Source organism: Pelodiscus sinensis, chromosome 8, assembly GCF_052426305.1.
Source record: "Pelodiscus sinensis isolate ZL-2025 chromosome 8, ASM5242630v1, whole genome shotgun sequence".
In the NCBI taxonomy this organism is placed as follows: domain Eukaryota; kingdom Metazoa; phylum Chordata; order Testudines; family Trionychidae; genus Pelodiscus; species Pelodiscus sinensis.
In genome coordinates, this window is record NC_143059.1 from 26,005,255 (window position 1) to 26,020,022 (window position 14,768).

A 14,768-nucleotide genomic window follows, 5' to 3' on the forward strand; every position below is an offset into this window, starting at 1 on the left:
AAACTAGTACAATACCTCTCTGCAAAGGAAGCATTTGAAATATAAACATGTCTTAGCATAAATGTGAAGCCTTAAAAGAGCAAAAAAAAAAAAAAGGAAACATTTCAGGGAAGCACATTATTTTATAAGCTGTTTTCTTTGTACTTGTTTCTTTGACCAAAAAAGTCTGCAGCCAATTTGTACATTTTGGTCAGGGACCTCAACTTTGGGGATCTGATTCATTGTTGCTTTAGATCCCGTGTAATTATTTACATCAGTGCAAATAAAATGCAAAACATTCCACTCTGATCAGGTATAATTCTACATCAGCTTTGCACTGTCCTTTTGGTGTGCATGACTACACAAAGGTGCACAGCATTAGTGAATCAGACCCACCTTAGGACCATAAGGCAAAATTTAAACCTGGCTAAACATCCATGAAAGAATTCTTTTTGCACATAGATCATAGAATCATAGAATCATAGAATAATAGGACTGGAAGGGACCTCGAGAGGTCATCGAGTCCAGCCCCCCGCCCTCAAGGCAGGATCAATCTCCGTCTACACCATCCCTGACAGATGTCTATCTAACCTGTTCTTAAATATCTCCAGAGAGGGAGATTCCACCACCTCCCTTGGCAATTTATTCCAATATTTGACCACCCTGACAGTTAGGAATTTTTTCCTAATGTCCAATCTAAACCTCCCCTGCTGCACTTTAAGCCCATTACTCCTTGTCCTGTCCGCAGAAACCAAGAGGAACAAATTTTCGCCTTCCTCCTTGTGACACCCTTTTAGATATTTGAAAACCGCTATCATGTCCCCCCTTAATCTTCTTTTTTCCAAACTAAACAAGCCCAGTTCATGAAGCCTGGCTTCATAGGTCATGTTCTCTAGACCTTTAATCATTCTTGTCGCTCTTCTCTGTACCCTTTCCAATTTCTCCACATCTTTCTTGAAATGTGGCGCCCAGAACTGGACACAGTACTCCAGCTGAGGCCTAACTAGTGCAGAATAGAGCGGCAGAATGACTTCACGAGTTTTGCTTACAACACACCTGTTGATACAACCTAGAATCATATTTGCTTTTTTTGCAACAGCATCACACTGTTGACTCATATTCAACTTGTGGTCCACTATGACCCCTAGATCCCTTTCCGCCATGCTCCTTCCTAGACAGTCGCTTCCCATCTTGTATGTATGGAACTGATTGTTCCTTCCTAAGTGGAGCACTTTGCATTTCTCTTTATTAAACCTCATCCTGTTTACCTCTGACCATTTCTCTAACTTGCTAAGGTCATTTTGAATTATGTCCCTATCCTCCAAAGAAGTCGCAACCCCACCCAGTTTGGTATCATCTGCAAACTTAATAAGCGTACTCTCTATCCCAATATCTACATCATTGATGAAGATATTGAATAGTACGGGTCCCAAAACAGACCCTTGAGGAACTCCACTTGTTATCCCTTTCCAGCAGGATTTAGAACCGTTAACAACAACTCTCTGACTACGGTTATCCAGCCAATTATGCACCCACCTTATCGTGGCCCTATCTAAGTTATATTTGCCTAGTTTATCAATAAGAATATCATGCGAGACCGTATCAAATGCCTTACTAAAGTCTAGGTATATGACATCCACCGCTTCTCCCTTATCCACAAGGCTCGTTATCTTATCAAAGAAAGCTATCAGATTAGTTTGGCATGACTTGTTCTTCACAAACCCATGCTGGCTATTCCCTATCACTTTATTACTTTCCAAGTGTTTGCATACGATTTCCTTAATTACCTGCTCCATTATCTTCCCTGGGACAGACGTTAAACTGACCGGTCTATAATTTCCTGGGTTGTTCTTATTCCCCTTTTTATAGATGGGCACAATATTTGCCCTTTTCCAGTCTTCTGGAATCTCCCCTGTCTGCCATGATTTTTCAAAGATCATAGCTAAAGGCTCAGATACCTCCTCTATCAGCTCCTTGAGTATCCTGGGATGCATTTCATCAGGACCTGGTGACTTGCTGACATCTAACTTTCCTAAGTGATTTTTAACTTGTTCTTTGTGTATCCTATCTTCTAAACTTACCCTCTCTCTGCTTGTATTCACTACGTTAGGCACACCTCCAGACTTCTCGGTGAAGACCGAAACAAAGAAGTCATTGAGCATCTCCGCCATTTCCAAGTTCCCTGTTACTGCTTCTCCCTCCTCGCTAAGCAGTGGGCCTACCCTGTCCTTGGTCTTCCTCTTGCTTTTAATGTATTTATAAAAGGTCTTCTTGTTTCCCTTTATGCCTGTAGCTAGTTTGATCTCATTTTGTGCCTTTGCCTTTCTAATCTTGCCCCTGCATTCCCGTGTTGCTTGCCTATATTCATCCTTTGTTATTTGTCCTAGTTTCCATTTTTTATATGACTCCTTTTTTATTTTGAGATCATGCAAGATCTCCTTGTTAAGCCAAGCTGGTCTTTTGCCATATTTTCTATCTTTCCTACACAGCGGAATTGTTTGCTTTTGGGCCCTTAACAACGTCCCTTTGAAATACTTCCAACTCTCCTCAGTTGTTTTTCCCTTCAGTCTTGCTTCCCATGGGACCTTACCTACAAGTTCTCTGAGCTTATCAAAATCTGCCTTCCTGAAATCCATAACCTCAATTGTGCTGGTCTCCCTTCTACCTTTCCTTAAGATCATGAACTCTATTATTTCATGATCACTGTCCCCTATACTGTCTTCCACTTTCAAGTTCTCAACTAGTTCCTCCCTATTTGTTAAAACCAAATCCAGAACAGCTTCTCCTCTGGTAGCTTTTTCAACCTTCTGAAACAGAAAGTTGTCTCCAATGCAGTCCAGAAACTTATTGGATAGCCTGTGCCTCGCTGTGTTAGTTTCCCAACATATGTCTGGATAGTTGAAGTCCCCCTTCACCACCAAATCTTGGGCTTTGGATAGTTTTGTTAATTGTTTAAAAAAGGCCTCATCCACCTCTTCCACCTGGCTAGGTGGCCTGTAGTAGACTCCTAGCATGATATCACCCTCGTTTTTTACCCCTTTTAGCTTAACCCAGAGACTCTCTACACAGCTATCTCCTACGTTCATCTCCACTTCAGTCCAAGTGTGTACATTTTTAATATACAAGGCAACCCCTCCTCCCTTTTTTCCCTGTCTGTCCTTCCTGAGCAAGCCGTACCCTTCCATACCAATATTCCAATCATGCGTCCCATCCCACCAGGTTTCTGTAATACCAATGATATCATAGTTGTATTTATTGGTTAGCAATTCCAGTTCTTCCTGCTTATTACCCATACTTCTCGCATTTGTAATAGATGCAATAGCTGTTCCTATACTTCCTCTTCCCTAACTTACGGGGTGTGGCTTAACCGCCTGGGTGCTAGAATCCATGTGCCTGGCTTTTAGAATAATCTATCTGAGTTTTTGGGAGCCTATATAAAATAAAATAATCCAAACACTGCTCTACACTGAAATTATTGGACAAATTGCTCACATGAATCAATACACAGTTGTCTGCTAAGGAAACACATAGACCTGGAAATTTTTATTTAAGTAAAGAGAACATACTTAAATTTCATGAACACTGTATATCAAATCTTCTTAACAGTAGTTTGTAAATCCAACATCATAATGGTAGGCTCAAATTTACCTGACTGTAAGTAAAAGAATTTGTCACCAGCTGGAAACTTGTGGACACCTGTTTGCAGAAAAATCCTATAAGTAACAAGGCACATGGCCCACAAAGACAGGCAAATCCTTTAACTACATTTCACTGAGCAACTAATTGCCAAAACATAGGTTTGGCTCTAATGGCAGTCATGTGTACAGTGGGATTATGGTATAAATTCTTTATACCTTGCTGTTTCTTTGGCTTTGTGTAAATACCATGTTTAGACCCTTCTGAGGTATATTAGTGAGGGTCAGGAATGGTTTAGCTGAGTAACGTATATGGGCATGCATTTTCAGTAGGCTTTTTTAAACACCCACACATTTTGAGTTTTTCCCCCTTTAAGATTAGACTGTGTACTAATTGGCAATTTGCTTTTCAAAATGTGTAAGATATCCTGAGCCTGCCTGAAAATGTTTCTGAACCCCAGTAAGATTTTTATAGTCACAAAACCTGGAAGAATACGTCACATAACATACTGCACCTCGACAAAGAATGGAATGACAAGGGTGCTGTATTAAGTGTAATCCTTGCTAAATACTAATCTCCCACTGGTTTTTTGTTAGATTTTATGGAAGTGACAATACAACTAATATCCTTTTAAAAAATGAAGAAGAGAGAAGTTGACGTAAAAAAGTCAGATTCTGAAAATTAACATACCTGATATAGCAAGGAAATCATCAATGCTTATAATGTCATCCACAGCTTCAGTAAGAACATGTATGTGATTCTCCCATGTGCTCTTATATTTTTCCATGTTGTTTTTTACTACTTGGCTTTTTGGTCTTGCAGCAAGAGCTAAAGCCGCATTAATAACCTGCAGGAAAAAAAAACCATATTATTAATTTCATCTGAAATAACTAAAAAGAATAACCAATTAAAAGGAAAGATTTCTGTTTTCTGAGCTTTAAAGGTATTCAGCCTTATTTTGTATTCAAAAGGAGGAATACTGGTCAAATATTGTATCTGTTAACCTTCCTGCTGAGTTCATGAATTAGAGTTCAGTTGTAATTTTAATTGAATAGGACTACAAAATATTCCTTAATTGGAGAATTCATTATATAGGAAATCTGTTTAGTAATATGCAATATATTTCTCTCAGGATATGATAGTTTCAAAATATTTTGATGTACAATCCCACTTAATTAAGTTGTAATACGTTTTTACTATATAATACAGAATACTAGAAAGATGTACTCTAGAAGGTCACTTCAGTGTGGGATTTATAAACCCTCAAGAGTGGCACCTATCATCCTGTAAATTACCCTTTCTGAAGGGATACTTTAACACCCCAAAGCTTTTAAGCCTTGGACATGGTACAGGGAAGCATGTATCAACACAAAATAACACATTATCCCTGCTAGGTATTTATCAAATGAGGAAATATATGAGAACACAAAATGAAAGATACCTGAAGAATTAAACAACAAAATAATGAATCATATCCTACATCTCAGTGTAATATCCAGACCTGGCAGTGTAGATTATAAGAAAAATATATAATTTGGAAAGAATTCTCAACTCCACCCCACTGTGATCAAGTGGTTACAGTAGAACAGGTTGTGGTTCTAAATTCAGCTGAAATGTCTTCTCGTTGCATGAACTTCAGGAAGTCTCTTGACCTTATGTTGGAGTTTACCCAGGGGAGTAATAAAGAAAACTTACCCTACACATAACAGACTCCTTCTCTACTTTAAGTCTCAAAGAGGTAGCCATGTGAGTTAATATCTGCATGCAGAAAAACCCCTAGGAGCATCTTAAAGACCAACATTTATCATATCTATAGTAGCCCAGTGTCTGAGAGTCTGTAACGCCGAAATGCTGGCTGTTCCCTCTGGGGGGTGCTGTTGCCTGAAATGCTGGCTGTTCCCTCTGAGAGACCCGTGCTGCATGGAGAGTGCGGGGCCCAAACAGCCGCTTGCACCGTTTTCTCCCCCAAGGCGGCCTGGCTGAGCAGTGCAGAAGTCAGCTGAGTGCCACAGTGGGAGGCGAATGGGGGCGGGGTGGTGACATGCGGCATGACAGTGGCTCTAAGCCCCACCCCCTAGCCGTGAACATCACCACCCCCCCCCCTTTGCCTCCCGCCGTGGCGCTCGGCTGACTTCTGCGCTGCTCAGCTGGGCCATTGCGTGGGAGCAAGCGGCGCAAGCGACCGTTTGGGATCCACACACCCCCCATGCAGCACAGGGAGTGTGGAGCCCAAACAGCCATTTGGGCTCCGTGGTCCCCTGAGTGAGAGGCAGGAAGGGGAGGAGAAGTGAAAGAGAGAGACAGAGAGAGAGGCAGAAGGTGGAGGAGAGCTGAGAGAGAGAGAGGAGGAGGCAGGAGGAGGAGGAGAGACAGAGCGAGAGACTGGAGGCTCAGGAGAGAAGACCGACGTGGAGGAGAGACCTGAAAATCCCATCTTATGACTGGCTAATTGGCTAGTTAGTACATAAGCTTTCATTGGGTAAAACCCACTTCATCAGATAAACTGGAGTGGAAATTACACAGATTAAATATATATTGTTAATGAGGCCAATTATGCCTCCTGCAAGGCGGTTTACAGGATATGTAGAAAAAGGCTTTCTTTCTCGACATCCCCCTCTAGACTGCCACTTTTTGCTGACAAAGTGCTGAGTCAGCAAAACACGGCAACCATTTTAATGCAAATTAGGCTCGGGATATTTAAATCCCTGCCTCATTTGCAATGTCGTCCTGCATCCCTGCCGAAGAGGGATGCAGCCTAGACATACCCTAAGATTGCCAATGTGTAATTACTGCTGGAATACAGAAAAACAGGATTGTGCTTAATTTGTTCCAAAGGAAGGGGCTCATGTTTAAAAGAAAGGACCCTATTAAGCAGGGGCACAATTGTCAAAACCCTGTGTGAGATTAAGAAGGATGGGGGTGGTTATTCAGGTCAGGAGGCTTCAGATCCCTTCCAGTGGTACTCCCTGAATTGGTTTGACTTGTTCTCCTCATGGTTCAAAGAATTCAGCTAAACAGGCTTCATTAGGAGCCTCTTTGTTATTTTAATCACAGAAGAACTGTATTTTTGCTCTGCCTGCTAAGAGCTCAAATCAGTGGGAGCTGAAATAACTTGAGATGGGACACTTTCCAGCCTGGAAAAAAGTTGAAATTTCTTATGTGCAGAGATCAGACCTGAGAGATGGATGGCAGTGGATGGTGACTTATGACCAGCAGGTGGCACAGGAGAGGCACAATAAGTGGCCAGCAGAGTGGTGGCAGGAGTGTGAGGAGCAGCCAGTAGGGTGGCGGCCGAGAGGCATGATGAGCAGCCAGCAGGGTGGTAGTGGAGAAGCATGACTAGTGACCACCAGAGTGAGTAAAATGCCTCTTTGACCCCTACTCAAAGTGAGAGAGGAACTCTGCAAATAAACCTCTGAACTCTGGGTCTGTACCAGCCAAAGGCAGCAACTGTGAGTAGAGTGCACAGAAGGCTCGGGTATGTGAAGCGGAAAAAGGACACTGCCCAACTTACTTGGCATGTGTCTTTTATTCATGGTATATGTTTATGAATACTGATTGCAGTGTTTTCCCAAATTATTACCAAATTACTGTCCTCTTTTTATTAAGTTTCTTATCTACACTTAGACTCTATGCTTGTGAGTAGGGAACTATTGACTCTCAGAAGTGCACAGTGTATAAATTTCCCAGGTTTCTTGGTGAGTATTCAAACCAGTTCTTTGTTGGATCAGTGGAAAGGAACCCCTAGATATTGAACACGGCCCTGACAACTGCTAACTTCACCTCACAGAAGAGTTATATTTAGAATATAATAATATCACAGAAATAACATTAGTAACTAAGGCTATGTCTAGACTGCAGGCTTCTTTCGAAAGAGGCTCTTTCGAAAGCATCTTTCGAAAGAGCCTCTTTCGAAAGATCGCGTCTAGACTGCAGGCGGATCTTTCGAAAGAGCAATCCGCTTTTTCGAAAGAGAGCACCCAGCGAGTCTGGATGCTCTCTTTCAAGGAAGCCTTATTTACATTGAAGAACGCCTTCTTTCGAAAGAGGAACTTTCGAAAGAAGGCGTTCTTCCTCGTAAAAAGAGGTTTACCGCCATCGAAAGAAAAGCCGCGTTCTTTCGAAATAATTTCGAAAGAACGCGGCTTGAGTCTGGACGCAGGGGAAGTTTTTTCGGGAAAAGGCTACTTCATCAAGAAGCAACGGCCTGATGAAATTCAATCCAGGGTACTTAAAAGAATAAGTTGAAGATATCCTGGAACCATTAGGCTACATATACACTGCAGAGCTATTTCAAGATACTTCCGGTATCCCAAAATAGCTATTCCGTGTCTTTTGTGCAAGCCTGCTATTTCAAAATATAACAGGCTTGCTATTCCATTGTTCTGTAAACCTCATTTCATGAGGAGTAAGCAACCTTTCAGAATAGTGCTCTATTTCAAAACTTGGTGCTGTGCAGACAGTGCCACATTTCAAAATAAGCTATTTCAAAATTAGCTTGAAAAAAGCAATGCAATTTGCTTATCCTATTCTACCTGGCACTAAGAAGGTCTCTGCTGAAATATCTAATTCTGGACACCACAATTCAAGTAGGTTTTAGACAAATTGGAGAGAGTCTGGATGAAAACAACAAAAATGATTGAACGGTTTACAATTCCTGACATGAGGAAATGGCACATATTTTGACATTCTTGGTCTTCAGAAAAGAATGCTGAGAATCTGATAACATTATTAAATATGTCAAAGATTGTTATAAAGAGGACTGTAATCAACTGTTTTCCCTGTCCACTAAAGTCTGGACAAGAAGAAAATGATTTAATCAGCAGCAAGAGAGATTTAGGTTGAATTACAGGATTTTAAAAATATATAAGCATAAAATCTTAGGGATAGAAGAGACCTCAGGAGGCCTTTAAGATCAACCTGCTGCACAAAGCAGGACCAATTACAACTACATCATACTAGCCAGGACTTTGTCAAGCCACGACTTAAAAATCTCTAGGGAAGGAGTTTCCACCACCTCCTTAGGTAACCCATTCAGTGCTTCACCACTCTCCTGATAAAATAGTTCTTCCTCATATCCAACCTAGACCTCCCCCACTGCAACTTGAGACCATTGCTCCTTGTTCTGTCATCTGTCACCACTGAGAACAGCTTCTCTCCATCCTCTTTGGATCCTCCCTTCAGGAAGTTGAAGGCTGCTATCAAATTCCCCCTCACTCTTCTTTTTTATAGACTAAATAAGCCCAAATCCCTCAGACTCTCCTTGTAAGTCATGTGCTCCAGCCCCCAATAATTTTTGTTGCTCTCTGCTAGACTTTCTTCAATGTGTCACATAATTTCTGTAATTAAGGAGCCAGAATTGGACACAATACTCCAGATGTGGCCTCACCTGTGCTGAATAAAGGCAGATAATCACTTCTCTAGATCTGTTGGCAATGCTCCTACTAATGCACCCCAATATACCATTAGCCTTCTTGGTTGTAAGGGCACATTGTGGACTCATATCCAGCTTCTCATCCACTGTAATTCCCAGGTCATTTTCTAAGGAGAATGAAGTACTTAAATAGGCTTCCTAAGGAGGTTGCAGAATCCCCATCATTGCAGGTTTTTAGGATCAAACGCTGCTTGGCCCTGCCTCAGCATGGGGAGGATGGACTACAGTACTTCTCAACAGCCCTTTCAATCCAACACTTCTGTGATTCTACAAGTCCACAACACATAAGCACCCTGCATAGACTTTTAATTTGTAATATCAGATTTGTGTTAGTGTAGGGCCTCATCCTGCATCCTTTACTAGCATTCTGATAACCCATTGCTACTAAGTGATCCTAAATGAGTCCATGGGTGCTCAGGCTGCAAAACATGTAAATCTCCATTATAATGCACTGGCTCTAGTGAAAGAAGGCACTACAGCACTGGCATCCTCCCACCCCATAGGTAAGGTGGAACATTTATGGTTATTAGGATTCATTTTTAGAAAGATAAGCACTCAGCATTTCCATTATAGTGCCACCTTTGGCACTAAACATGCTCTTTAAGTAAATACTTCATGGTAGGTATAGCAGACAGAGAATAGCACGTTATCCTTACACCAGCTTTAACTACCTTCCATTTCCACAGGAAATTAAATATTTCCCTTACTTGCATCTTTATTATGATTAAAAGATTATTCTTCCTTAGGAGAAACAGACTGTTAATATTTCATATTATGTATTTTCTAAATGTTAAGACCCTTCTAAAAGTGCTCCTGGAGAATAAAGTCTCATAGATATGGCATTGCTATGCTGGATCATATGACTATTTAAATTATTTTATTAGAACATCTTTCAGCATCTGTGTCAAAAGATTTGTTTATTAAGTATGTATGCTTGTTTGGAGTGACTTCAGTGGTCAGAATAAAGCACAGTTATTTGGGAAAAAATCTTATTTTAAAGTTATGAATCACAATCCATAGCCTATGACTTTGGCATGTGACTTAACCTACATAAAAGAACAGTCTGCCTATCTCCGAAAAGAGACAGAGAAATGCCAAAATTTGTCCCCATCCCTCCCTCTTCCCCTGGATTAGAATTGGAAAGGTTTTCCTACACACTGAACTAAAGTTATACAGCCTCTGACTTAACACATATGGATGCAGAGCCTCTACCTATGAACTGACCCATACCTCTCTCTGGCTGTGTCTACACTCGGCCACTTATTCCGGAAAAGCAGCCGCTTTTCCAGAATAAGCTACGAGCTGTCTATACTGGCCCCTTGAATTTCCGGAAAAGCAATGACGATTAACTGTAAGAAATCAGCTGCTTTTCCAGAAAAACTATGCTGCTCCCGCTTGGGCAAAAGTCCTTTTTCCGGAAAACTGTTCCAGAAAAGGCCCAGTGTAGACAGCACAGTAGTCTTTTCCGCAAAAAAGCCCCGATCGCGAAAATGACGATTGGGGCTTTTTTCCGGAAAAGCACGTCTACATTGGCCACGGACGCTTTTCCGGAAAAAGGGCTTTTCCGGAAAAGCATCCTGCCAATGTAGACGCTCTTTTTCCGGAAATACTTATAATGGAAAACTGTTCCATTTTAAGCATTTCCGGAAAAAGGTGCCAGTGTAGACACAGCCTCTATGTACAAGCTACAATGTACAAAGGAAAAAGCTGATATGCTAAAATATATTTTTAAATCTTAGAAAAAAATGAACATTGTTTGCTGTTTTGTACCCATATTACGGGGTTGGAACAAGATTAATGTCACAGTCTGTTATTTCATTTGTACAATGCATAATGATGGGTATCATTGCTTATATGATTCATCCTATTCAATCTTAGGCAAAGTTTTCATTAGTACATAATGCACCATGATAAGCATCAAAAACACTCAGTAAAAATCACAGGCAGAAAATAAAAAAAAGGAATAGTACATATTATGAGCCATTTTATATAGAATCCCAATAACTTTGCCAAGATTACATCAATACACTGTTTAGTTTGGACAACAAAAGGATAATATCAGGATAGCCAAAACAATGGGGGACTGGAAGAGAATTGAAAAGTGTAGAGGCAAACAGCAAATGAAGAAAAGTGCCCAACCTAACCCAAACACAAATATATATCAAATTCAGAGCCTCTTCTACCTGAAAAGGGAGAAGATTAGCACAGCAGTCTCTGAGGGAGCTCACCATATTAACCTAAGGTATTTGGGAAATACACTGATACAATAATGTAGTACAATAATAACCACAAGAGAATTAAGCATCATAATATTAAAAAAAAATCCTATTTAGAGTGGGAATGTTATCTGTGGCATTTGCAATTAAATACCAGCACCTTACAAGCATTTGTATATGTCACAAATTTTTTAAGGGGCTAGTAGTACCTGCTATTATTAAGGTTGCACAACACTTCCGATAATAAGACTTTGTTTTTAATTCCTATTAATGTTGGCGAATGTTAATAATTTGGACTGCAATTTTCTATGTGGGACGTCTGCCTCAGGCTGACATGGTGTGGGGCAGAAGTGTGGAAATTTCAACCAAAACATTTCAGTCATATTTGAAAAAAGGGCTAGGGAAAATATATTTTATTAAAAAACAGTTGAATACTGCCATGGACAACTGAATTCTACACCTGACTCTGTCACAAAGTTCCTACGTGATATGGTGCAAGCCACTTAAACCAAACTTTTCATAGGGGTCACTAACTGTGTGTTTGCCACGAGACCCTGAGGTCTGATTTGCAGAAGTGCTGAGCTCTCATGATTCTGCTGAAAGGGGTGCTGCTCTTCGGTGTTACATGTTGCTAAGTTTTCTGAAAATCCATTTCCTAGGCATTTCAAATTAAGCACCCAAATTCAGTGCATAATGTTGATCTGAATCCCTCTGTGACTTCTCCCCATTTGTGAGAGGAGGTTAAAATTACTACCCATATTACTGAGATGTTCTGAAGACTAATTAATTAATAATTATTTGTGAAATCTCAGATACTACAGTGATGAGCACCTATCAAAAATCCACAAGGGAAATTAATATGCCTGCCTTCAGATCAGAGTTTCACTAGTGCACATGACCTATGGCCATATGCTTAACAATGAAGCAAAACCTAAAAAACTGATTAGCTTCTCATTAAGTGGGAACCTTTAATCTTTGTAAGCACCAAATGATCTTGTGGGAAAACCAGTATTTGGTAATGTAATAAAGACTGTATCATACTGCAGACACACAGGGGTGACAATTTAGATTATATGAACAATCTTCATTCTGGCATTTCATAACTTTTGAGAGCTTGACTTTGTAACATTATTAATGTTCTTTTAACATAGATTGTGTTTGTTTTGTTTTTGTGTATATTTATCATTTATGTTAAATATGGCAGCATTTAAAGACCCCAATCTTCATTAGGGCCGCCTTGTGACAAATGTATGGGAAAGCTCAATCCCCCCTATGGTACATTGGAAGAGAGACACCCTATGTTTTAATCACTAGTGCTGCGCCTACAAATAAATCATACTGCACATTGTCCCAGTTTGGCACAGAAGTAAAAGCACAAAAACAGCTGGAGCAAAAATGCTGGACTCTTCCCTTAATAGATTTAGGATCTTTCTAAACAATTGCCACTCTTGACCCAAGAAACAGCTTCTGAATTGCCAAGCTGACACAAACTAGAAGCAGTTCAAAAAGACATTTTTAACATTTGAATTTCCTTCAGCAAACAATCCAGTGGCCATAAGAAAACAAACTGAAAGAACAGGCTATATTATTCCCAAAATAGCTCCCACATAATTGGTCAAGAGCAATTCTACTTCATTCCATTGAAAATCCTCTTCAAAAACTACATGTACAATTTGAATAGTGATACAGCTGCTTAGCCAAGTTGAGTTGTCTGATTATGCTTTTGGAAGAGGATCGCCACAGCTATGTCCTTGGAGTCTTGTCCAGTATCTTAATGGGTATTTTGGACTTACATACATAGTGAGGAGATGATATGGCTGCTGTCAATTTGGCATCTAGACCAACCTCTACTGATATTGTCAGCATATTTTATTTTTGTCTATGACCAAAACTATGCATCTTCAACTTTTAGAATCACAATATCATCCGCACACTTCCAATTTGTTGCTGTCTTTTGGCAGCAGTTGAAGCTCAAACCTAATCTACAAATCGAGTTATTTCTGCTTCTTACTTTTCTGACAAAATATTTTAAGTATAATACCTTACCTTTCATTTTGTCTTTTTCAATTCTACAGCTGTGGATTCTTTGTTTCTCCTTTTGACAAGGAAAAAAGATTTTTCTTTCTAAATTATTCATCTAAAGTGATGAAATAATGGAAACAAGTCCATACAGAAAATACAGACCATTTTGTACAGCTTTAACATCGTGTGCAGATACAAAAATTTCAGCACATCCAAAAATACTGCTACCAAGGGTACTCACATACTTGTAAACTGATCAAGCTATAAAACATGGGACACATGAAATGAAACCACATAAGAGATAGCCACCAGTTTGGGAGAGTTAGGGTATGTCTACACTTCAGAGGGTTTTGTTTTTTTTAAATGACTGTTTTTTTCAAAAAACTTCACTTACGTACACACTGCAATCGCATTCTTTAGAAAAAACTCGAAAGAACAGAGGGGTTTTTCCGACATTGATAAACCTCTTTCTATGAGGAAGAAGCCTTTTTCTGAAAGAGCTCTTTCGGAAAAAGGTGTATGTGGATGGGGAAGAGGGAGTTTTTTCGAAAGAAGAGGAAAGAGGAAAAAGCACAGGTGCCCTGGTGGCCACTCCATCCATAGTAATCACAGCTTAAATGCGACATAGCATCCATTCAGTGTGGACACTATCTTTTGAAAAAGCAGATTGATTTTTCAATGCTCTTTGGCAGTGTGGATGCTCTCTTTCAGAAGAAGTTTCTTCTGAAGATCTCTTCTGGAAAAGCTTCTTCCGAAAGAATCCTGCAGTTTAGACATAGCCTTATAATAATACAGTACCCACTCCTCTTGCTGCTTGGTGCTGAACAAGGAAATGTTACAGCAAACCTCTCTTTCCTCCTCCTCATCAAAACGAAACTCTCCAGGATCTCCCTGTAGCATTTCCATTATAACATGCTCTATGATTTGGCTCTCTGCAGAATGCATAAGTGTTCTACCTTCAATTCCTATGGATACTAGAGATCAACAGGACCTTTGTGCCTTTACAGCAGCTCTGGCATGCCATTGCTTGTAGGACTGCCACAGTCACATGATTCAGTGTTATTGACCAAATTGCAAATTGCAGGAATGTAGGAGCAGTGGCCTGTATTACCTTACACCTAACCCTCATGACTCCCCCCCCCAACCCTAACACTATTCCAAACCCTAACCCTAACCCAATGATCACCAACCAGTAGATTGGGATCTACTGGTAGATCTTGGAGCCTCTGACAGGTGATCCTAACTGATTTGACCAAGAGGCTGTCAAGTGCCAGCGCTTCAGCTGCCCCTCCCACCACTGCTGCACATCTCCTGCACTTTGCCTTGGAACTGTCTCCTCAGGATCCTCCTGCTTTCTGTGCAGAGTAGGGGAGGGAGAGAAAGGGCGCTGATTTCAAGGTGCCCCCTCTCTACTCTGTATCCTAGTTTTAAATGGTAACACAGTTGTGCATCTTAGTTAAGCAAAACAGCATGGGTGTAGA

General features: G+C 40.4%; 1 protein-coding gene across 5 annotated transcripts in view; it reads right to left on the minus strand.

The window, feature by feature from the left end:
- The window catches only part of CTNNA3 (catenin alpha 3), a 1,028,503-nt gene that overhangs the window by 284,813 nt on the left and 728,922 nt on the right, over positions 1–14,768 (minus strand). For all 5 annotated transcript variants that reach the window (XM_089780114.1, XM_089780115.1, XM_089780112.1 and 2 more), the window contains one exon: positions 4,306–4,462. In XM_089780114.1, coding sequence (XP_089636240.1) covers positions 4,306–4,462 — 157 coding nt within the window. The remainder of the gene's footprint in view (positions 1–4,305; positions 4,463–14,768) is intronic.